This window comes from Hippichthys cyanospilos, chromosome 13 (assembly GCF_059441005.1).
Source record: "Hippichthys cyanospilos isolate Australia breed blue-spotted pipefish chromosome 13, RoL_Hcya_1.0, whole genome shotgun sequence".
NCBI lineage: Eukaryota > Metazoa > Chordata > Actinopteri > Syngnathiformes > Syngnathidae > Hippichthys > Hippichthys cyanospilos.
Window position 1 is genome coordinate 12,312,412 of NC_142381.1, and position 26,193 is coordinate 12,338,604.

Below are 26,193 nucleotides of genomic sequence, written 5' to 3' on the forward strand. Positions count from 1 at the left end.
GAAGACTTTAGAGGGTGAGGCCAGTCAATCCCTTTCTTGATCCGCACTTAATCAAATGTGAACTTTTGACATTGAGCATCTGGGTTGGCCTTTTCCAGGCTGCATAAATCGGTTATGAAACAAAATCATGGATCATTCTTTGGCAGATGAAAGGTGAGAACAGCCTCCAAAGACACCCTGAGTGAAGCTGGTGCAAGACGGCAACCGTCTGAATATATTTCCCCGTTCAGGTTGCCCACTTGTGGAAATGATGCGGAATGAGGTCCACATCCTTTTTTCTCTCAGATAATTGGCCATGACTGGGCATGTTGATGATGACTCCATTATCAGACTGTCAAAGATGACAGACATTGAACCTACAAATGTCAGTGTGAGGTCGAACCTAAAATACCTTATTTGAAATCCGTTTTGGTTTAACAGTATTCTGCTTGTTTGCAATTTCAGAAACACACATTTCAACTCAGACTTTTTGATGTGTGATATCAAAGGAAAAGCATACAAAAAAACACTTGGAGGCTAAAATATTGCATGGATTGTCAAAATGTGACAACTTTCAATATGCCATGCTGCCGTCCCTTCTAAATGCTTGCAAACGGGAGGTCGAGAGGTACACCCTATAGGTATAAAATTTAGCCCATGTCGGGCTCATTTACTGCCATTCAAAATTGGAAATATTGTCAATTTTGGACATATTGAAAACCTGATATTTTATCATGCATTTCTGGCTGATAGCTAGCGGCCAATTTATGCTAGATACAGCTATAACGGAGCCTGCATCACTGGTAAAAACAGGCAACAAGTGCCGTGTGTCAACTGAAGTCGTTTGTTAGAACCCTGCATTGGCAGTTGAATGTGATTTTGGGGCACTGTTATCTTGTTTTTAACGAGAATCCGGTTGTTACACTGCGGTACTCTGATGAGAACAACTTCAAAATAAAAGTGTAGCAAAGCATTCGTGTCCAATTATTATTTGGTAAACTAAGTATTATTTTGATGTTGGCCTTCTCATCACAATTTTCCTTCTTTGCAACGCATTAACTATAGTTGCTGCAAATGGTTTGACTCAGTTGTCCCGACCTTTTTTTTTTTTTTTTAATCAAGGTACAGTACTTAAATTATTCACTCACTGCTTCATAACCTGACTGATGAATTTCAACCAGATAAATAAATTGGCTGTGTAAATTATACTTGAACCGTTATTTTCCCGCATTTCCCATTGTTAGCTCACCTTTGGCAAGGAGGCCCGAGAGCCGGAGCTTTGGGTGGTCATGGTGAGCACAGTTGTAATGCCCAGGCCCACCCTGGCGGGGGCAGCATCCATGTTGATCCAGAAGGACACCCACGAAAGGATGACGATGAGGAGCGAAGGAATGTACATCTGAATCAAGTAGTAGCCCATCTGGCGCTCCAGGTGGAACTTCACTTCGATGCAGGTGAATTTACCTGCATTTTACACCGCACAGTTGTGACATCGCTCATTTTGACGGCTGAAACAATCACAGAGATCTGTTGTGACTTACCTGTGTTGTAATACTTCGTGCAGTAACCCAAATCCATCTCATCTTTAAGCACAAACTGGGGCAAAGTAAGGTCGTCGGCTACTTGGACGGGACCGTTAGAAAGCCACTCGAAGATCAAATCGTTCATAGTGTAGCCGACTGTGGGAGGAGCGAGAGAGAAAGGATTAAATGAGTGGGTAGAAATGATGATCTTTTTTATCCGCAAAGTTGTTCGACTCAGTGCACTTCTACACCACTGCAGACTACAACAACTGTATTAAAAAATTAAAAGTATACTGAACTATTACTACCTCTGTGTGTTCAACATTTCCAACTAAAAATTGATGTAATTGGGAAATTACTTTTGATTTAAAAGATGTGTTCAAGTTTAAAAAATAGAGTTCCCACATTTCGGGGGTCACGTTTCAAATATATCAGCAGTAAGTAAAGTGAAGGAGAGTCTCTTTTATTGTTGTTGTTTTTTATTATATATTTTTTCTATAACAGTATGTTGCCATTGCCTTTTTGTTACTTATTTATGCCTTTTTGTTAGTGGTTTGTTTTTTGTAAATGCTTCTTTGTTTACCATTAAAGATTTTTTCATCATGGATTTTTTTCATTATAATGTATATGTTTTTGCTATTTTTGATATTATTTTTCATTTGTGATGTATTTTTTCCATTTATTATTAATATTATTACATTATTACAATAGTTTTAAAGCTGTAAAAACCGTCATTCGTTCATTTGAAAACAAAAAATTGCTTGATCAATGCTGGTACAGTATTAACATTTTCCTATTTAAAAAGAAAACATTAAAAAAATCAGGCCACATTTGGACATAAAGCAAGGGTGCTGAAAGCACGTGACGTAACCCAAAAAAATCTACTGAAATGTCAACAATCCCATTTAGTTTTAAAAGAACCTACTGTAACTATGTGATTGAATGAAAATGTACTGTACATGATAGCCTTGTTTAACTCATTGACTGCAATTGATGAGTATTATGGTCACTTATGTTTTTCAATGAGGATGCGAGGTAGAGTGTTTGATACTACCCCACTGTAAATTTAAAACTTGGGAGCAACTTTACTTCTGCGCAATCACCAGTAGATGGCATCAATGCCCCATTTTATTTTGAAGAGATTGAACACAATATCTTGTGAGTCTTGAACACTGCACAAGGGTTAAACATTGTATGAGTGACATTTTGACTAATTAGACACAGGGAGGAGGAAAAAAAATAAAGACTGTTGCGCTGGCCTCCTGATGACCTGTCCTGTCTGTGCCAAGAAGCTTGTCACAGTAAAGGTCACATGAAAAAGCAACTACAGAAATTGTGGGAACAGCGAGAAGCCACATGACGAGCATATCGTCTTGTGTGTAATTGTAAATGAAAATATGCTTGGAGTAATTTAGCGTATGTACCTCTAAGTAATTGATGAAAAACATTTTTCTAAAGCCTTTGAAGTGTCTTGCCAAGTACGTGTATAATGATAAAGCTCACACATGCTCTGTTTTGTATGTGCTCTGCACTTCCTTCTCTCAGCTGCCTGATTATACAGTAGATGTATTAAAAATGCATGCCACATGCAACAACAATGCAGAATTCCGAACAGATTTGAATAATACTGATGTCTACCCGGACCCATAAGGCCTCACATAAATTATTCAAGTTGTTCTAGCCTTGCCAGCAGCAACTGGCTGGAAAAACAACTCCCCTAAAATCCACTTTATCTTGTTCATGTGGGGAATTCTATGTCGTTCACAAGTGAAGAGAATGGCAATGCCTTCTTGAGATAATCAATGATTTTTTTTCACCCCCGTCTTTCTCTCCGAACACTCTCTACCTCTGCAGATGAGAAGCACCGGACGTAATTGATGTTATCATTCAAGGTGCAATAAAAACACTATCTGTGAATGACAGGAATACAGATGATAAAGTAACAGCTGTTTGTCAAAGCAGCTTCTCTTTGCATGTTAAAACGCCCCTAGGTAATAAAACTTATGCACCTTTGTTACAAAACAGAGCAGACTTATGAGCACTAATATATATATATATATATATATATATATATATATATATATATATATATATATATATATATATATATATATATATATATATATATATTTGTATGTGTTGCAATCAAGTGTTAAGTTCCTTTTTCACCATCCAGCGTGAAAGTGGCGAGAAGAAAAACCTTGGCATTGGATTTGGCAACCCCCTCATGCTCCCAAAGGTAACGTCTGTTGTTATTGTTTTACCCCCAGCCCTCTCTTTCATGTTGCCATGGCGACAGTAGTAGCAGTAAAACGTTAACGTCCTCTCGACGTCCGGCACTAGCCAAGGTGATCGGTCCCTTGGGTGGTGCAGTATTGCTCGTCAATAACCCCCGTTGTTGGTTCAATCACATGTAAAAGCAACAAGTGCAAATTTTTTTTCTGTTTTACTTTTTGTTTGGATGCCAAAGGGAACCTCAAAAGTCAAAGGTTTTGTTGAGATTTGGAAATAATTTTCCCCTTATCATTCCAGTTGGGTTGCATTAAAAAATAACCCAATGATAGGTCATAAAAGGATCAACCCAACATTTGGTTTGATTTGACCCAATTTTATACATTGAGATATTGATATACAAACATACTGTGACCCGTCTATAACATGTCATATAACAAGCTTACCCTAACCCAGTGCTTCTCAAATATATTTTGCCAAGCCCCCCCAGAAAAGAGAAAAACTTTCACGCTCGGTGAGCTGACTATAAATAAGATTATTAATTATAAAATTTTATAAGTATGCCTAAACATGTATCCTTTCTAACAACAGAAAAAAAACAATATCAATCAAATGTTAATTATTTTTTACAGTGTTTATACGGGTTACAGCTTAGTCTAAAACAGAAAAAAATAACCAAGCGCATCAAAGCGCCTGAAAGTAAAAAGAAAAAAAAAAGATGAAAATTCCTATTATTACAATTATACTTCACATGAAAAACCAAAACCTTTCCTCTGGGGTCATCCGCGCCCCTCCTGGCATCACCTCGTACAATGCAATTTCCGTAGATAACAGTGGAATTTTTGACGTCACATTTGAACTAAATCATATTCTCGAGCGCAAAGACGGTGCTACTAGCTAACTAGCTTGGAGCAAAACAATACCATTTGTTTGTTTGCCATCAGATAAGCACACAGCCAAAAGATAGCAGCGTCCAGCTTGAATTGTTTGAGTGTGTGTGTTCTTGTGTGTGGAGAAACAAGCACCTTTTGTCCTTGTGACAAAGGGACGGGTCACTACCAGGCACCAAGAGAGGGGTCATGTTTCATAACAGCCGCCAAAAAAATTCAAGCGCTATTATTTATATGCTGGAAATTGGTTCCACGGGGGCAGATTCTATCTGTTCTGAGGGCAAGGGGACCCCATTATTTCTCCCATTGACTTTATCGGTGAAACAGAAAATAGGGTTTTAAAGTTGTTTAATAGACCTAATTCAAAGGAAAAGCTTTTTCTCGCATTCTCCAAACTTGCAGAAATAGCCAAGGCGCAGGGGATGCAATTAGGAAAAGATCAACAAGCCCTCCGTAAATGAATTTATGAATGCAACATCAATAACATAATACATTTACTCTTCAGTGGAGGTACAGTGTATTCCCAATGTCTCCTAATTGGACACTTTATAGTGCATATGAGGCAAAGAGGGAAAAACTGAGGAAAGGCAGGCGAGAATGAGGGCGAGGGGAAGACGAGAAGAAGACTCACAGCTCTCAAGCTGCATGGTGCACGTCTGAATGTCCATGGGGAAATTCTTCAAGTCCATTGGGCAAGACAGGGTGAGAGTCAGCCTGAGATGGAGAAGCAGGTTGGAAAGACAGGAAAAAGGATTGCAACAGGTCGCAACGGAATGCACGCGAGAACGTTCAGAAGACGTAACGCTGGGAAAAGATCAATCAGCGCATGCTTGCAGTAATACATTTTTTCATAAGTTGGTGAAAAAAAAAAAGAAACAAAGGAATTAAGTACTACTGACCTGAAGAGAAATAGACGAAATTGAAAATGATCATGTGGTTTAACAGTTCAACACCAGATTTAGATTCTTTAATAGCCGTTTTTGTCAAAAACATAAAGGAAAGTGTTTTCGCGTTACCACAAAACAAAACAAAACAAAACAAAACACAGAATCGAATGGGATGAAAAGTGCAATAGACGTGCTGTACATGTACCCTAAAAAGTTTATTTTAGTATTCGATTGACTTCAAAAGAAAAACCAACTGATTCCACCTGAAGCTATGAATTAAGAAATTAAACCATGTGGAATGTGGATGCTGTAAACAGTTACAAAATATGTCTGCTAGGCCAAGGTAATCCACAAGCAAATTCAAGCATCGATTTCAGGCCCCTTTGTTCCAAATATGTCACAAGTCGGGAAACTTTTCAATTAAGTTCATTTCTACAGTAAATTTAGACATTTGCAAATGCTTTTTTTGATGCAACACAAAGATGATGAGTCTACTCACAAACTAAATGATACCTACTGTTGAGATGCAGAAAATTCAAGGATTTGGGCAATTTTAAGTTAAAGTACTTCTGGTATAATTTAAATAACCAATCATCAAAACTGATTCATTTGATAATTGATCAGTTGTCATTAATTATTACAGCTCTCTCTATATTTATAACAGACACTAAAGAAAATAGAGAAAATCAAACAAACTCACTTTAAATACCAATTAAACCTATCTGAAATGTAATATATAAATTTAAAAAAAAGTTTTGATGAAAAATCCCAAACTCTTATAAACCTGGTAGTGTGATTGTGAAATGATCTTTTCTGCAACAATGTGTTTCTTTGTTTGTGTTTAAACCACAATGAAAGCTGGAAAAAAAAAAACCACGCACACACACACACATGGGGCACTTATTGCATTGTGCACCTCCACTTATTTGTTGTGGCATCAATATGGCAGGAATGCAGGGAGGAGAGGGAGCAATTCGGAAGCATGCCGAGAGCAATGTAATTACCTGCCGAGGTGCGCTGGCCAGAGGCGACGCTATTGCTACCACTGGTGAAATGCTGAGAGACGGCCAATTGACACACTGTCTCAGACTCAACTACAAACTATTACATCACCTCACATTGCTGTTTGACATCTATTTGGAGTAGGCAAATTCTTTGTGCTATATCATGAAGCCATCCATTTCCTATGCCGCTCATCCTCACTCGGGTCATAGGGAGCTGGAGTTTATCCCAGCTGACTTTGTGGTCGCCAGGCATTGCAGGGCACCAAGACAAATAACCATTCAGGCTCATATTCACACCTAACATTTATCTTTTTTCATATATATGGCCTCCGTTTTGACTTGAAGTCACCAAATGTAGGTGGTTTATGGAAGTGATATTACAAAAAACAAAACAAAAAAAACACACTTAATGCCGCATATTGCCCGAAGACGGCTGGGATAGGCACAAGCAAGCCAGTGGATAAGAAGGATGGATAGATAAAATAACAACCACATGGGGCAATTTTTGAAGGAATGACATGTGAATGCTGAATGATAAATATTAGAGGAGCAATGATGTGGAATAATTTGGATTAACAGAATATATAAAAATTATTTTGAATTATTTGGAATGTTATTAAACAATGTGGACTCATAGAGGGATTATTATTATGAAAAATCATTCTTTGTTGCATTTATTAAGAAATTTGGGAAATTGTAGTAGAGATAAGATGAACAATAAGTTTTGGAACAGTTTTAATAGGTAAGTAGGTTGAAATGGGAGGGTTAAAATGTTATTGTATTTTGAAATTTTGAAAAATGTGGTAGGGATAAAATGAACTATTTGAAGTTGGAACAGTTGGAATCTGTCAAAAAATGTAGAAATTAGAGGAAAAAGACCTGCAACATTTCAATTTTAGGATTTTTTTACATTAGGAAAATGGATTGGTAAAGATAAGCTGAACAATTTAAAATGGAACATGAAAATCCACTAAAAAATATTAATATTACATTTGAAAGTAAGAAAAATCAATTTTTGTAGATTTTATCTAGAAATGTGAAAAAAACGATTGTATTTGGTATGAGCCAAAAAATTTAAAGTTGGAATGGTTGGAATCTGTCAAAGAAAAAAAATAAACAGAAGCTATTTTACTTTCAAAAAACACATGTTGAATTTGTCAAAAAAAAAGTAGAAAACAAAAAATGAGAAAAGAAAAAATGAGAATGAGAAAAAAAATTCTGGAAGCCGTGAATTATTGGAATGTGTTGACGGTGAGACTCGGGTGAGAAAAGTACAAGTCGCTAAAGGACAGAAAACTGGAATAGGAAACATGATAATGTTGAAATAATGGACAAATCGTTTGTGAAAAAAGTGGAATTTTTGCTATGGAGGGATGGAGGCAATAATGTTGTTGGGGAAATATTTGTCTGAAAAAAATATTGGCCACAAATATAATATTCTTACAATAGATGCAATAAGTGCAATGGGAGCCATGGTGGAACCAGTTTCCATCTGAAAATGCGGAAAAGGGAAAACATCGGCAAACTGACTTTACCTGATGCTGTACAGAACGCTGCCATCTTGGAAAATCCTCAGTAGCTTGTTGTCAGTGGTGACCTCGTGGAAGTTGGCGCCCTTCTCGTTGGCAAAAAACAAATCGGGCTTCCAGATGGAGTCCAGCATAGACGGATCCAGATCAAGCGAGTCATCCGGATATTCACTGTAAGCCAGACGGGGGTCGTTCCATTGCTGACGAAGGAACACGTTCAGCCTGTAGTCCTGTGTGGTAGATGGGGTGCGGGGGAGTTAGTACACCCCGTTTCTTTAAATGGACGGCAATTTGCAATTAGCTGCCTGGCGCTTCTTACATTCTATAAAATCAAACAAAAACTGATAACATTAGCACATGCGGAGTCCCAAAAGAAAGAAAAGCTAGCTTAATTCGCAAGTTTACTCGTGAAATATTGTTGAGGCTTCGCCTTTCAGTGACTTTAAAGATGCTATAACATCTGTAACATACATATGTATTTGTGAACTAATTCCTAAATAATGCTTGGGGACCTTAAATGGTTAGCTAAATGGCTAAAGATGATTGCTAATCGATTAGCGTTAGCAAATTTTAGCATTAGCAAGATTAATGCCGATTAGCAATCATGTTTATATATATATATGGAAAAGATCATTTGGATAATCGATGTCAAATGTAAACCACTTAAACGTATGCATTTCCTTTTTTTTTTGTAAATGTTTTCTTGGAACAGCCTGAGAATTTTGTACTTACACTGACTGGTAATTGGAAGTGTTTACAATTTCCTTCACCTTGATTTAACAGCAAGTTTCTGCTGTAGAGAAACAGCCGCAAAGCATGACCACGCATCACCACGGACGACTGTTCTGCTTGGTCATGAGTATAGTTTTCACCAAATATGCAGTTCTATCTGGAATTATGATCAAAACTTCCACCTTGGTTTTAGCGCATCATAAAAACAAGCTCAAACCTCCCAAACACATGCAAAACTGGAAAAACTGTAATAATCAGAAAACCCAAAACTCCAATAATCTCACCTCACCATAGTTTCACCAGCTAAACAAAGTAGGTAGGGGCATAGAAAATGAATGGATTATTCATAAATGCATACAAATGAAAGCGTTTCCCCATCTGCAGTACGAAAATAAGATTTAGAGCTGAGGTGAACCGTCTACCGTATTCTGATATTTACTTTGAATTCTTTGTTTGTGCCCATTTCGGTATGACATGCATTGCCTGTGTGACTGCGCAATGATATCATTGGCATTGTTGTGATGCCGTGACAGAAAATCCAGGGGTCCAGGCCTCCTGTCAGACTCGTTTATACAGTAATCTCTAATGCTGACCTAGCAGCTACTGTACATCACGGCGGATGAAAGCCCCGGGGGCAGTCGTTTTATCATGTAGCCCCTTGCCCCACCCCCACTTCTTCATTTTCCCAGAGTTTCATTTTAATTGCAGACTGGACACTTCATTATTCACACTCCAGTGATGCGTTGGTTTCGGAACGTTGCACAGCTATGCTCAAGGAAGCGCAGAAACGAGGCAACCGGCTTTAATTGTTGGAAAGCAAGCGAGCGTTTTTGTAATAAGAAAACATACAACCACAAACAATGGTGGGCCGCGATCCAAAATGGATCCCAGCGAGATTTAATGATTTGGTGCCGTGTTTCCCCAATGAAATGAAGGATGCTCTTCTCACCATGGTGGTTTCCGTGATGGAGCCAAAGCTGTTGATGAAAATATTGCAGGTCACGTTGACAGGCGGGCCTGGAGGAGGAAACGCATATTTTTACAAAAACTCGCTTTTTGATCCTTCAAATGTACATCATAATAGCCTCAGTACCGGTAATCTAATTCTACACCCTTGAAAATTATATGAATCATCATTATCCTATATCACTGATTAATCAATAGAATTAGAGGCACATAAAAGTAATTAGTTGCAGTTCTCATTCATGTTTAGTAAAAGCAGAGGTGCAAATTTGTGGTGTCACATGTAATAGTACAATAAACATAAATAAATAAATCATAAAATATAATAAATAAGGCCTGTAAAATCATTTACTCTGGAAATTCATTTTAATTTTACTAAGCACTGGGAAAAAATTAATTTCCCGTGACAGCTCAACCCTACTAATTTTGCAACCAAACTTAGAGGAAATTTAATGAAACGCAGACAGATAAAAATGGGCGTTGAGGCAGTTTTACTTTAAAAACCTTGCTCAACAGATCACTGCAAAAATAAAATGAATACATTTCACTTTTTGCAAAGCCGATTTAGTTGTATATTTTTGCTGTACCATTTCAATGCAAAACAGCCTGCTCAGGTTGTTTTTTAATTTTTTTTATGGTGAATACATTACAAGCTTTTTAGAAGATAGCTGTTGAAAAATACAATTAATCACAGTGAATTATGGAACATTTTGCAATTAATTAGTTGAATTGTAGTTGCTGAGTCATACATTCAAGCCTTGTTACATTCATTGATTGCTGTGCAGATCGAGGCAGCTGTAGTTTACAATTGGACCGTTTGGAAGACTTTGTAAAACTTGTAAGATATTTGTTTTTTCTTTGACTTTTTGCTGCACTTAAGACAACAGGATGGACTGCCATTTTGGATAACACATCATGTTCACCTATGACCCCAACTAGGACTGCTATAGAAAATAGATGGATAAATCACAGGTCACTTTAGCTTTATGTTTTCTATATTGGAGCCAGCGCCTGAACCTTCGAAGAGTGCATGCTTGAGTCTTCTCCACTTTCTGGCCCTTACATCACACATTTGCTCCGCTTTGTTTCCGCCTGTCTGGGGAATGGACTGGGATTTTTTATTTTATTTTTTTTTCAGGCTTCCTGGCATGTCTGTCCTTGGCTCCCTTGCTTACCTTTGAAGTTGGGTCTGATGCGGGCATCGTATCCTGACGTTCGTCCCATAAGCTTGTCCAGGAAGTCGGAAGGCGACAGCTGCGGTGCCCTGCCGGGGGGCTTTATCTCCTCCTTACAGGAGCTCAGTCTGACAGGTTGATGGAACCAAAGACAAAATGGAGGAGAAGGAGTGTTAATTGACATGATGTAAATTGGCTCTCCAACCACCTCTGTTTTGATTCATCTCAGAGTTTTATTCATTTGAATTTGTTTCAAAGGAGAATATTAGCCACAAGAATGGCCATGTTATATGAAAAAATTTGCCTGCATAAAGGTTGTATGAGCAAAAAATTAATTCACTTGACATTATTTCCTTTTGAAAAACCATTTTTTTTTTTTTGCTAAATTTTATTCATCCATTCTGTACAATAACAATTTTAACTGACTTTTTTAATGGAAGACATCAACCCGAGAAACTTTTTTTTAACAGTTTGGTTTATTTAAAAGAAATCATGTGGAAAATATTCAGACATAATGGAATAGCTTCTTGTTGTCATTGTAACGCGTACCATGTACAATAAAATTGAAGAAAGTGTGAGACATTCAGTGCAATTAAAAAATACATAAATAGTAATAGTAAATAGTAAAATGCAATGAACGAACACACCCATTCATACAGTACATTCTGCTTGTCACTATTGCTTGACCGCATAGTGTTACTGTACATCAGTATTATGATAATGATTATTTAGACACAATTTTATGAGTCCAGACATTCAATATGGGGGACTTATAAATATTTTCAAACATTTTCAAATGTTAGTCTACTGAAGTGTCGACAATTAGTACGAGTCAATTATTTGTAGACAAGTTTATTATACACCAACCATTATTTTTATACTATTACCAATGGGTAAATAATTGGGCTATCTTGTTAAATGAAGCAATGGAGTTGTCAGTACTTGAATCGTAAACATGTCTGGTAAACCACACATCCAGCATTCTGCCACTTCTGCAAAATCTCAATTTCAGGACTCAACTAATTTTCAAATTTTCAATATTTAAAATGACAAATTGATATAACACCCAGCCCTAACAATCAATCAATAATAATAATAACAATAATAACAATTTAAGAAATAGCTACAGTTACATGCCTAGACTCATGAAAGATAAGTAAAAATACGTCTTTCGGATCAATTGAGCAAATTGTGAACTTTAACCAAGTTAAGCACAAGCTACTAAGCTCGCTAAAATTGATCTCAAATCTGCATTCATTATTGTTGTCTAAAATGTTAATAAATCAAACCTTTGAAAACATTTGTGTTGGATTTACGACTTCAGGTAAACTTGACTTGAATTGTAATCATCCAGAACAATTAGTGAAAAATCAAGGTTTTATTTTTTATGACTTAAATGCTTAGCAATGAGCGCAACTTGAAAGTTAACCGATGTCACAGAGTAAACAACAAACAATATTAGGTAGTACTTGTAGTTGCTATTCAAATAACAAAAAAACAACACAAAATTAAGTCCTCTCCTGCCTGGCCCACGCTTGTTTTTTTTTGTTTGTTTTTTGACAGATCGACCGCTCAATCGCAGCTCTGCGAATGTCACGGAACAGAGAGAGGAAGGCGGGTAAGGCGAGGGTCAGGGCGGGAGTAATCAACAGCAAAGAGAAAGGGGGAAGGAGGGGAAGGCGAAAGTCGTAAAGAAGCAGCAAAGTAGCAAGCGCTAAGGCTTTGGCACTAAATTTGATTTCTTAGCTGGAGGATGCATGCAGACCGTTTACATGAGTGTACCGTAATGTAAAATGATAGTGGCTCTAGTCTCCTCTTGGGTACACTTTCGCTCAATCTATGTTTTGTCCACTTCAGCAGGGTTCACACATAAGTGACATTCTGGTCACATTTTCACTCCCTTGCGATCGCAGTCAGCAAAGGCTCGATTATCAGATATCTCGGGTGCAAATCCTTATGTCACGGATTTGGACCGTGTGACCTAAAAGAAGGAGATGTTTCCAAGTTACCAGATAAGCTAACAGTTAGCCTAACTTCTACTATTCTTCTTCCACTAGAGTCTTCTTCCCCTTTGTCAAATTTAGTTTATTATTCACACTGGCTTTATTTTTAAGTGATCATTTTAAAAGAGGCTTTACAGTACACCAGCGAATTTAGCACGGCGCGACTTCAGTATTGTAAAATATGCTGCCACATTCTAGGCAGCACTGAGGGCTACTGGAATAGATGCAGTGTAATTAAAGAGCAAGAGGAAGAGGCAGATAATGTGTATGCTCTATTTGGATGTGTTGCTGTGCTGTATGTGTTAAAGTCGCAGTTGTTTGAAGGTTTAGAAGTATGCTCACTTTTGCAAGCCCGTCTATGATGTTTCACAGATGTTAGCATCAAACCTGCATGCTTTAATGAGGCAATTTTTTTCCCATGTTGAAATTAATTTGCTCTTAATTTGAAACTATGAACTGTTCCTTTAAATTGGATTTGCTCATGACTGCAGAGACACTGTTAAAATCTCAAGTACCCCAAGAAGTGTCTTCACATCCCCTGAGGTGTACTTATACTCATACTATTTGAACACAAAGGGTGCAGCAACACAGATAGACAAATAATGTAACAATTTTTAAAAGCATATATTCTTGATTCGTTGCATAAAACCACAAAAAATCTTCTTGTAAGAACACTAAAATTCATCAAATTAGATTTGCAGCTTGTACAGTACTATTATCCCTTTCCCCCCCTAATTCACTAAAGCAACTAGCTGCTTCTCATAAGTCAATCTTGAATCTACAGCAGAAATAGTTAATTGTGTAATGTGCTTTTTTGATAACACCAACAACAACATATATTTTAAAAAGGAATCAGTAAACTGAGATATGGGAAATGCTGTACTTCCTTGTGAAATACAGTAAATAAATAAGTAAAAAAAATACATTACGGTAATAAAAAATACTTTTTTGTGTAACCTTTGCCTTTTGACTCATGCTGATAGCAGCTCCGGGACACTCTGAAGAGAGTTTGTTTTGGGTGGAATTTGGAGAGCCATCAGCTAATAACACACAATAAGGCTCTAGGGGGAGGTGGGCAGTCACCCTTGCAAAAAAAAAATAAAATAAAATAATGCTTCCACTCTCTGGACCAATTAGGCTGAAACTTTCTTTCATTGTTACTCAGGCTTGTGTGCAAGCTTTCTGAGCAGCTCCTCACACACACCAGGAAGCATCGACAGTCATTTCCAAAGTGGCTTTGGGATTTAATGAATGCCGATTTGTTGGTTTTACGCTATAACACTGTAGTCACTTTTAATTGAACACTGGTGTCAATCAGGTCTCCCCCTGGTGAGGTTCATCTTTCCAGTTGATCAGATCCATCTGGGAACTGTATAAATTGTGGCAACTATAGATAATAAACCAGAGAGAAAAATCAGTGAGTTACAGACCATATTCTTCTTTTGTTATATAGAGTGTGCGTGATTATCATATCGTAATACATACACTCTTTGGCAGTACATCACAGTCTGAATGAGGACAATTTGCTCGTAATTTGCTGCCCAATTAGACGACCGATAGATCAGCAATTCTGTGGGGACTGGCTAATCTTTGTTAACTCGATAGGGCAATTTTGGGGCAGTTTTCCAATCTTAGAGGACCCATAGAAAATAAATGACCTCAAAGCTGTATGTTCCTGCAGCCGTGCAAATGGGAACTCAAGCAATACATTATTGTTTTCAAAAATTATTCTAATGCCTTGAATGCCGAACAAAACTTCAGAGTTTAACTGTTGTCAGGCCAGATAATCACTGAATCTTGCTTTTTCTGTATTTTCTTTATTATTTGTTTTATATAGCTAGTAGATGTCACTTGTTCCAATACTGCATTATCGTCATTTGAAACAAAGTTTGCATTTTGTTTACCGACTTTTTTTGCGCCCTTAAAGTTACTCAGCTTTTTGTTTTTTTTTTACATTTTGAAACCGTTACCTTAAAGCAATGACTGCACAGGTAAAGGGGTGTTAAAAAAAATACTTTTCTTAGAAAAAGTCTGTATGACCCAACATGATCTGTAAAAAATACAAAATCAACTCGACCTGGCCCCATTTTATGCCTCAAATTTGATTTGCCACAATCCACCACTCCTGAAAAACAACCTGAGAAAAAGGTACAAGGTATATTTTAACAGAGCAAGCAGACAAGCAAAATACGGCCGACTGAAATAACCTTAAATTAAAAAGTAGAAACCAACATGTCTAATAGGGCTGAAGCAGTTGATTATTTGAATTTTATTCCTCTTTTTTTCTTAAATTTAAACTGGGTATTCTCTTGATCCACCAAATCTATTTCCATAATTTGGTCTGAAACAAATTTTCCGGTACATTTGAGCCAGCATTGTTAGTTAAAAGGTGATCACTAGGAACGCAAAGCAACGAGTGCAGAGTCATTTACATCTATCATGCCAGCCTATATGGAGCACTAGAGCACTGCCAGCGAGCGGCTAATTTATGCTTGACACAGTTATAAATCGGCTCACATAAATGGTAAACACTTGCAACAGGTGCCTTGTGTCATTGACTGATTATCAGCGTAATAAGTCATTTGTACATTGTATATTATTTGGTAAAGTGTTTTTTTCAGAACCTGTGTATGAACATATATCAGGGGGAAAGAACAAATATTTATTTATTTATTTTTTTTTTTTAATTCCCGAAAGACTTGTTTCAGCCTGACTCTCAAGCTGTTTGGCTGCTTGGTAGATTCTTTTATTAGTTTACCGAGTACTCAAATTGATCAGAAAATAACCCTCCATACTGCTAACACTAGCTGGACATTTTTAGGACGTCTCAAAACAAGTATATCATATTACTTTGCTGAAGTGACAAGCTTGAAGTCAAAGAGCCGATAGTGCCGATATCTATTTTCAAATGTGAGGTGTAAGAGGAAACAAATACCCTATTAAAGTCGCGATCGCTATATGAAATTTTTTCCCAAGTACTGCAAATATCTTTTTTTCCCATCACTCTCTCTCACACTCCCTCCTAGAAACAATCAGTAGTCAACACAAAGGTACACCGAAAAGGATTGATGGTTAGCCACGTGTAGTTGCAGGAAGACATTGATTACGGACGGTCTCTCGGCTTGTGCCAAAACAAAGCTATAAAGCATTATCCCTTTTGGTTTCAAGTGCAATTTTTCTCATGACGGGCGGTCACAAAGCTGCACAAACAAATGGCTGCGGTCATAAAGTCCTCAGTTTTCAGTTCAAACATATCGATGGGACAACAGAGGCCACAGATGGAAGATGGACTTCATCCCAAAACAAAGCCATTTGTGTCTTGAATCACGATTCATAAGACAAGGTCGACTTTGTGAAACTACGAGGGCTAAATGTATCAGTTGGTGCATGGCTAATAACTTTGTTCTCCCTCTAAGGACAACAAAACAAACTGAGCGTTGCAGTGTGCATTCATCGTGTTGATGGTACAAACGTGCAACTTTCTGATTCGCTCATACTTTTTTTTTTTTTTTTTAATGCAGGGTTTTATGGTCACATGACACGTCAGCACACTTTGCGAAACAGAAATTGAAGCTCGACCGAGGACTTAAATAGTCTGGAATGGGGACAAAGCAGCATGTGTCAAGCTTTATCTTGCTCACTTTTCACAAAAAGTCCTGATGAGGGACAGCTCTATTTGTTGTGGTCTGTTCACATTACCGGTGCCATGCATTTGGTACCTTGGCATTCAGTGTAGACTTACTTCACTTAATACTCTCCTTAATGCCTATGCTATTATAGGGCAGATATCAAAACCATAACTACCACACAAAAATAAAACATCACACGAACCTACTAAAAATATTATACACCAGAGAAGATTAAAGGTATTAATGTGACCACTTTTTGTTTGTTCCTGTTCGTTTGTTATTAACCAACAGAAGTCGGCTGTAACACGTTTTGTTCTTACCAACCAGTTAGAGGGGAAAAAAAAAGGCAAATGTCATCAAATTAAAGTGGCTAAAAATTTGAAAATGAGCAAAATTGTCAAATTGAGGTTTTGGAAGGGGCTGAATGCTGGATGGAGTTTGACTAAGTATTAACTACCTAACTGAGGGACATTTAAGCAAGTTATGTGGGGACTGTTAATAGCTTTTTATTTTTTTTAGTTTCTCTTAAAATATTTAAAATCCTTATGCATTATTTTTGCTTGAACACGTTGCACAGGATTTTTAGGAAAGAATAACCTTCATTAAACATTTTTTCACTTTGATTAAAATTTTAATCATCCAGAATGAGTGGGGAGATTTTATTTTTATTATTATTATTATTATTATTATTATTATTGTTTAAATTAACTATTAACTGTTATTAAATTAACTAAATTTATTTTTTGGGATTTAGATTTTATTTTATGGCCATCTTACCATGTATTTTCTAACTAACAAATATGCTCAAATTGTAGTATTGTAATAGTTTATTATAATTATTGATATCAATCTTTTTGAAGACACTGATTTCTTACCAAAGTCAATGATTTAGGAAAAGACTGATAAATATCAATACGCAACAATTTATTTCTCTACTTCTGCAAGCCTTTACATTTTCAAATCAAAAAAGAAAAAAAAATCACTGTCATATGACTTGTACCTTTTTAAGATCAGACTCGAGAGATTAATGGGGTACTTAAACTGTATGCGTACACTGTTGGTACACTCCATGTTTAACAGAAATAGCCCAATTGCTGATAGATGAATTTACACCGGCCAGCTTTGATTATTCTGAGGGTCCTGGGCAGAATAGATGGTAGCTCATGAATGCTGAAATCTAAATGGACAAAATAAATAAATAAATAAATCGTCTCATATTCATTGACACATACTGGAAGCGGTGCATGCAGGAAATACACAATGAAACAAAAACTATAGGCTATTAAGAATACATGAATACCATTTCATGTAAAAAAAAAAAAAAAAAAAGAAAAAGTTGTGAATGTAGGCCAGTACTTGTAGAAACACAAAATCCATGGCAATGTCGACACGAAGCCTTCGATAAGGAGCCTCATATTTGGCAGTGAACGATCAAAGTTGCCATCTAATCAGACGGGACGGCCGTCAGCCCATAAAGGGAACATATTCTCTTAATTGCCTTTTCATTAACGAGGCTGCCGATCAGGCAAGCACATCGTCGAGCGTGCGCGGCGGAGGCTGCGTACTAGGAAGCGTTCTGAACCATTAGACAGCCAAGTGTTTGCGCGCTAACTTTTAGTGCTATTAGCGTAATGGAGACACAGAAAATTGGACTTCCTCCATGTTGGAACACATTGCTCCAGTTTGCTGCTCGCCAAATTGGCCTTGACTTCCACATCATAGGGAGGGTCAACTTTCCGCCACTGCACAAGAATTGACTCGCGGGCTTTATTTACACATCCTAGTGCAGCATGTTTTATGGCTACGCCGTAATGTTTCATTATTTTGGCTTCAATGATTCGTGCAGCCCCTCTCTTCACGCTGCCGCCGTATGTAATGACCTATTAGCTTCTGCTGCCTCCTCCGCGATCAATAGGCTCGATGGGGGAAAGGGATTTGAAATACGATGCAATTTAGTCTCACTCATTTGTCTTCGGACAATCGCCACTGACACCGACTGCTTCTTTTGACGTCCGTTATCCGTGACAACTAGGGAACCCTGTTCACAAATCCGAAGTCCACTCACTCATTTTCCAGTCAGGAGTATGTCTTATTTGACCTGGTATTCTAACTAATATTGTGTTTGTGGAATAATAATTAAGAAGATGAATACATTTCCAGTGATGCGATATGATTCAAGGAGGGGTCAATTAGAAAGAGAAACAAACTGATTTATTCTGACCGACTGGGTTTACGATTTGATGGGGTACCGCTCCGTTGCAAGAGGTTATGAGGCATTGACTTTGTTGTTGAGATTTTACATACACTTGAAAGATCTTGTCAGTACCGTAAATGACATTTCGTTCTAAGATATATCTTTTCAAAATAAAGACATTTTAATATGTAGCTCAATATATTTCAAAATAAACAGACTTTAACAGATGGAGTAATAACCTTATGCTGTTTTTAAAACTAGTCCCAAGTGCTGGCTGCAACTTTTTTTTTCGGCTAACAAAAATGGTGCTGTTTTCTTTTTTCAATCGATAAAATGTTTTCTTTTTACAATCAAGAAATGATTAGAAAAATAACATCAACTCATTCAATGCCACGGGCGTAATTTCATGTTTTCTAAGGGTCAGGACCTTAAATCCCAGATACTTAAGTATTAAATCAATCATTAGGACATTACATTTAAGATAAGGACATTCATTTCCAAATACATAAGTATTAAATCAATACTTAAATATCTGGGATTTAATGTCTGGATTCAACGTGAAAATACGTCCCTGGCATTGAATGAGTTAAAACAAAATATCCTGTTTGTCACAGCCTTGCTCAAACGTAGGGTGTTTTAGAGTTTCATTTGGCAAAGAGCTTTGCTATGCCTCACTACATTAGCTTCTTTGTTGCGATCCTTAGCTGTAGCTGCAGTCAAAGCTGGGTGCTTTGCATTTATGTAGTAGGCTGAACTTGGAAGGACTCCTTGCAAATAATGCATATCTCCCTGCATATCCCTGTAAAAAGTGTCTGGTTGTTTTTAAACAGTAAATTCATCAGACAAACAGCTTTGTTTTTAAAGATTTTTTTTTCTTTATTAGACATGACAGTATGGCTGATACAAGCCCTATTGGGCTCAGGGCTAACCCTAACCCTGAAATTGAAATATTTTCCTCTCAAAATTTTATAACCAGTATCTGTGAGTGATCAGAGACAGTCATACAATACGTGTTCAAATTTTGTTTGCTTGAAGTACATTGCTTTTGTTCATCAAGTGGAAAGACAATCTCAGAAAAGAGTGAGCCATGACTTCAGGACAAATGGGAGCTGCTGGCAGTGATTTAGATGTCTGGAACCAGTCAAGGAAAATGACAGGTGAAGGAAAATGATAGCGATTTGAGTTGAAAGAATACAATCGAGGAAAAAAATAAGTGGGAGGATTAAGTACTTTCAGCTCTGGCACAGGCGGGTATTCTCTATGGATAAAACAGTGTTTACTGGGCTTGCTGTTAGTCCTTCATCTGTGAATCATTTCTATTGTTCTCTTTATCAATTCTGATCTTTTTGTTTTGTTGCAGAACCTAATTAGCTGCCGTTGGAGCCAATAGAAAATGACGAAAGTATCTCTTGTCAAAGTTTATTAAGCCGTCTCTATGCAAAGCCCGGCGTTTAATGATTTCGATCAATCTGAGCTAACCCTGAGTAAATTGCAAGTCCGTGCCAGGCATACTAATACATGCGTGAGGGATACGTGTCAGTCTTGTGGGAGCTTGACATCTGCCCGGCGCAAGTAATGTTTCCGGGCTCGGTAACCAAAAGCGCGCAATGAAAGCCAAGCCCGATGACAGATTTATGGCCTCGGTGGCTTGTTTCTTACTCTGAATGCCAACTGCCACCTCAGGCTTTCCTATCGCCGCCCTAACTGATCTTCGGCGCCTTTTTTCAGCCTGGTAACTACGGAGATGCATTTCTGCGAAAGGCGATATCCATCTCTTGGTGATTTAAAGCTTTTACCCGCCAGGCCACCGAGCGCTGCATGCTCAGAACCGATCCGAACATGACGAGTTCTTGACTCTCCGACTGCTAATTGCTACGCGAAAAGCTCACGAGGGAATGAGCCGTTCCATTTGCAAATCTTTCTTTTGGAGATCATCCCTGAAAGCGCGCTGATAGAGCGTATCAAAAGATGAGGCAAATAATTTCGGGTTTGAATCGAGATAAATAACCAGGGAATTGAGTTGATTAACCTATCTTGACAAATGTTGTTAGTTCCTATTACGTCAATAAGAAAGCTTCCATTCTTCTGGGAAGACATTCAGGGATAGTGATGGGGTTTAGGCCGCGGCTGTAGTCAAGTCACCTTTTATCGAGCCCAAGGCAAGTTCGATTCGCAAGGGTCCAAGTTCAAGTCAAGGCCAAGTTCACGAATCGGGATCCAAGTGCCGTAAATGTCCGAAATTGTTGTCTTACATTATCTGCAGGTTCTTATTTCATTGATGCTGAGGCTAGCATTAGCTCTTGCTGGTTGGTAAAACTTAATGTTGTTGCCGATCATGACTGTAAGAAAAATAGTGTGTTTTGGTGCGCACAGTCAAGTTAACTTATCAGATGACTATTCTGATCATTGGCAAACGTTGTTTAATTTTTCTTCTGAAGGAGGACGTTAAATTGCAGGAAAAACACATAGCTGGATTCGATCGGGTTGATTAAAAACATCCTGCAAATCTAATAATTGCAAATCTAATAAAAATTGCTCAGACAGTGGATTTGATACAGAAACCCAAATGTATCTTTAAGAATCGCGATTGACTGGTTGGTTCACCTTGGTTCAAGACTGAGTGCTCCAAATGTAAGGACATCATCTATATGTGACTCCATACTCAACCAGGTTCTGTAACCTTTAGAATATATTATGGATGGAGTAGTCAGTAAATAAATGCACTCTAATTCCATAATGGACGTATGGTCGGAGATAGAATAAGGTCAATCATGGGGTTATTGCTTTCCATGAAAACACAGTCCGTTATGGGCATTGTGACATTTGAAACCAGCCCTTTGAACAACATGCCATCAAACATCCATTAGAAACTAAAAATAGGATACGAAATGTTTGTTCCTGGATGGTTAGCATTCGCCCGTAAGCAATGTTTGAGATACACTTGTAGACAGGCCAACAGGCAATGAATCTTGCATAGGGCCTCCTCAGACAAAGTGATCCTCCAGATGTCTCAACAAGCCTATCTGTATTCAGACCACATTTTGCCACAGCCCAACATCTGATATCAGTGCGGACTGCTTCCTGTCAGTCTGAGCCACAAAGAGATTGTAAGATTTCTAAAAACGGGAAAGACACAGCGAAGGACGGTGACAAGCTGAAGCGCCAGAGATAAACAGTCGCTTTATTCTCAAACGGCCCACTGCTCCTAATCACCAAAACCTTTCAGTTTGTTTTCTCATGTTTTTCTCTGTACGGGCAGCTTAAAAGTAATCAACAGTTTTGTTTTTTTTTGTACTCTGGCCACGCCCCAAAACCCAGCACATCTATCATTTCACCCAAGCTTACCTCTTATCTGTTTTTAACTCCACATTCAGCAAGTTAGTGAAAGAACTGAGCATTGCTGAGATCTGCTTGTATACTTATCAGAGCTTTCTGCTGATATGAATCTTGTATGCGCAAAAGTTCGATGACAAGATGCCGTTTAGAGCATAATGTCACTCTCATCACTTTGCACATAATGCAAGTGCACTCGAGAGCTCAAATATCTTTAACATTTCAGTTTAGTACAATATTTGCACAAAAAAAGAAAGGACACGTAATAAAATCTAGAGCAGCTAAAGAAAATAAGATGATTTGGGCTGCATCAAACAATTATTTTAATAATAGATTCATCTGTTGATTGTTATAGATTAATAATCGCATTAAAAACCATATTTAATCACTATGCCTTTATTTAAAATTAGGACACTCTCAAATTGACCGTGGGAAAAAAAAACTATATGTATCAACAGAAAATATGCTAAAATATTGACCGCATTTGTCAAAATAAAAGTGAATGTTTGTTAACGCCTTATTTTAAACACAATTATAATCAGTTTCTAATCTATTTCTAGTCCGATTTGGTACTCTAAACATTTCTTGGATAATCAGGAACAACCAATCGCTTTGATTATCAATTATTATCAAATAATTGAATCTTTGAGTCACCCGATAGAAAAAAAGATTGTTGTTTTTGCTAGTAGAGTTGAATACACAAATTTAAAAGACATTATCAGGTACTGTATGCCCTTGAATTTTTTTTACCCGGCCATATGAAAATAAATAAATAAAAACATGCGGGTTAATTGTAGCCAGAGAAAATCCACAACATAACCTGCCTTGTGGCGGTAAAAAAAATGCAACGAGTCAGAAGGTGATAGATGGTGATTGCATGCTAAAATGAAGCAATATGGAAAGCGTTTTTCACTCCAGATGAGTTTCTGTATGAGAATTCTCCGGACATAAAAAGACAGCGGAGGACGGTCTCCACATGTTCTGCTCTGCATCCACCCCGCTGCATCAATTCCCCTTCTCCCAGCCCCCACATCATTTTCTCATTTTAAGGCCATTGGGAAATCTCTCCCGCTGGCTGAAGAGAAGTAGATTACATTCATTGTACAGTGAACATGTAATTAGAATCAGTGGACTGCTTGACTGTAATGATTAATGCGACATGCGGCAACGTTGACGCGGATGGAGATGTCCGCTTCCATCAGTCTCAGCGTGAATCAAATCCTCCGACAGCATGCGTGCTCTTCTCCCTTTCACACAAATCGCTTTCCAGCTGCCACAATCTTGTACTTCGATTAGCCACATACTAACCTTAAGCTACTTATGGGATGGTCTTTTCCCCCCCTTAATATGGCATTATCCTTGGGTTGGTCTTACGCAGCCACGACCTCCCATTAATTGCTTGTGGTTGCAGCTTATGGAGGGAGCTAGGTTAGACAGATGGCGTTGTAGTTTTGCCCACGGCACATACAACATGTGAGAAGCCGAAGGAGCAACAAGTGAGTGTTCAACTGCAGTTATTGCACCTGTGCCTTTAACCAAAGAAAGAGACACTCAGGTTCTGTAGAGTTATGTTAGGTTTCAACCCTAAGGGCAGATCAGCTGTCCAGTGATTTATACATTTACTTCGTGAGAAAATATTTAAATGACTACAGAAAGAAGTCCTCTGTTCTGAGTGCAACACAATTGAATTGAAATGAGGATCTTGTTGCTGTGAGGAAACAGAGTTCTGTTTTATATTTGTGATATGCATTCATTTTACACATGAACTGTCCCTAACGGCAACCGTGTTCACTCTAAAAACAGTTCACGCTACAACAGTTGGGTTAAAAATAACCCACAAATGGGTCAAAAAAGGACCCAAATTCCAGTGTTGTCCTAGCACAAAAGAATTCCAATATATTGAACAATATAACTTTTTCTGTTGTAAGTAATTTCACCCATTTTGGGTGACACATATAACACAAAACGATGGGTCACGTGTAAAACCCACAAAATAATCAAACTTTTGGGGTTGTTTTGTTGTTTGTCGTTTGTTTCAAGGATTATTCTTTTCTCTCAATTTTTGGGGTGAAAAAATTAACCCACATTTGGGTTAAATGAATAAACCCCAAAAATAACTACTTTTGAAGTTGCTTGCAGAAAACACAGCTTTTAGGATTGTTCATGGGTTGGTCATTTCCCCCTTTTTAGTTGGGATCAATAACCCAACATATTGGGTCAAATGTATAACTCACAAAACAAACTTTAGGTGGATATGTTGTACAAAACAGTCCAACATTTTAAGTTTGTTATAGGAGTGATTATTTTCACACATTTTAGGTGAAACTAAGACAAAACTTGGGTCAAACCAATGACCCAAAAAATGACCAATTTTTGGGGGTTGGGTACTTTGTACAAAACACCTGTCTTTACATCATTTGAGTTAGGTTAAGTATTAGGGTATGCGTTCCACTCAAAGTTCTCCATAAGTATGAATGAGAGCCCACTCTTAAAAAGGAACCCAATTTGGGCTAAAAAAAAAAAAAAAAAAAAAAAAAAAAAAGTTATATCTGCTACTTGGTACAATTTGACCCAGTGGTCATGGTTGCTGCATATTTTGGGTTGTATTGAAAAAAACAAAAAAACAAAAAACAACCCAAATCGTTTGGCTAAATTGACTCTAATAAGGGATCAATTCTTATTTTTGACCCATAGTGTGTCATTTTTGACCCAATTTTTTTTTTTTTTTAAGCATCTCTTCAAGCTATATTTTGACTCGTGAGATCATTTTTTTTAACCTTACAAATGTAAGCACAGTATAAATCTGCCTGCGGCTGTGAATGCCTGTCTATGTGTCAGCCTATGATTGACTGATGATTTTCCATTGGATGGAGAGGATAAGCATTATAGAAAATAGATGGATGGATGCTTTCTGCCCAGAAGCTAAGGAGTCACCCAGACAACAGTTGATGCATTCCACAAGAACCAATTTTTAACCTTGACCCTGGAGTTGGAAGCAAAGATGCCGGCTGGAGGTGACATCATCATCATGGGCTTTTTCAATCTCACCTACAAGAAGGCGGTCGAGTATCTGTCATCTAGCTAATGTGGAAGAAACAAATGTACAAAATATCCTTGGTCAAGGTTTATGTATTAGTATTCCGGTAAATTGAGAAACATGATCAGCATTTCAATGAAAGTGGATTGAAGGGCTGAATTGTTCCATGTTGAAAAGAAATGTCAAATTATCTAACCAGCTCATCTCATTGTGTTACAGATGCTATTATTGCAGAAGATAAACAAGAGACAGGCAAACAATAGCAACAGACGTGAGTGAAAACAATAAATTCCTGGCCAAAGAGATCATTGATTTAGTGCCGTTCAAAAAAGGAATCACTTTAACTATTTCTGGTATACTGGGAGAGGAACATAAATCTTGCGTACATCTTTTTAGATAATCAAGGTAAGCAGCAACACAAAACATCACACAAACATGTAGATACATAATGGAAGCAGTAAAATGTATTTCTGAAAGGCTTACAGGTGATGGTTATGATTTCTAACCAAAAAGCAACGACAACAGACAACGACAGCAAACTGCTGAACAGTTATGCCAAACCAAAAAAAAAAAAAAAAACCTCATAACCTAATCCACACAATTTGCAAAATGAGAACAGCTGGTCCACTTGAAACTTCTCTTGGGTCTTGAGGATAATTTATTTTAAGGCAATTAGTGTCCAACTCGCACTGTTCTGGTAAATCGCCCGCAACATGAAGTCAATGTTAACGAAGTGTTCACACTAAGTTTTAGATGTTACTCCACTTTCGTACTGTTAATGTCAGTAAAACGACTTTAAAACTGTCAAAACAAATCAAAAAGAATATATTTCCACCTTCTGTGGACTTGGAATGCTAATAATAAAAATAACTAACGGGAAAGCAATGCGCTACTAGTTCTAGTTTGATCTGATTAGAAATCACAAAAAGTGTGATTTTTAAATGGGACTAAGAGCACCTATGGGAGTACATTAAGACACTTCAGTGGTATGTGACATTTTCACAGGGTTTTTGTAGGTATCAGCCAATCAATTTGAATGCTTTTCAATGTCCTGAAAGGAAGAATACATACTTGTATTTTCAT

The 26,193-nt window shown here is 37.6% G+C and overlaps 1 protein-coding gene across 2 annotated transcripts in view; it reads right to left on the reverse strand.

Moving 5' to 3' along the window:
* Positions 1-26,193, reverse strand: part of glra4a (glycine receptor, alpha 4a) — a 45,764-nt gene that overhangs the window by 10,446 nt on the left and 9,125 nt on the right. For both annotated transcript variants that reach the window (XM_088430861.1, XM_088430859.1), the window contains exons 2-7: positions 10,915-11,042; positions 9,726-9,793; positions 8,051-8,274; positions 5,256-5,338; positions 1,521-1,658; positions 1,229-1,443 (exon numbers count right to left, since the gene is read on the reverse strand). In XM_088430861.1, coding sequence (XP_088286987.1) covers positions 1,229-1,443; positions 1,521-1,658; positions 5,256-5,338; positions 8,051-8,274; positions 9,726-9,793; positions 10,915-11,042 — 856 coding nt within the window. The remainder of the gene's footprint in view (positions 1-1,228; positions 1,444-1,520; positions 1,659-5,255; positions 5,339-8,050; positions 8,275-9,725; positions 9,794-10,914; positions 11,043-26,193) is intronic.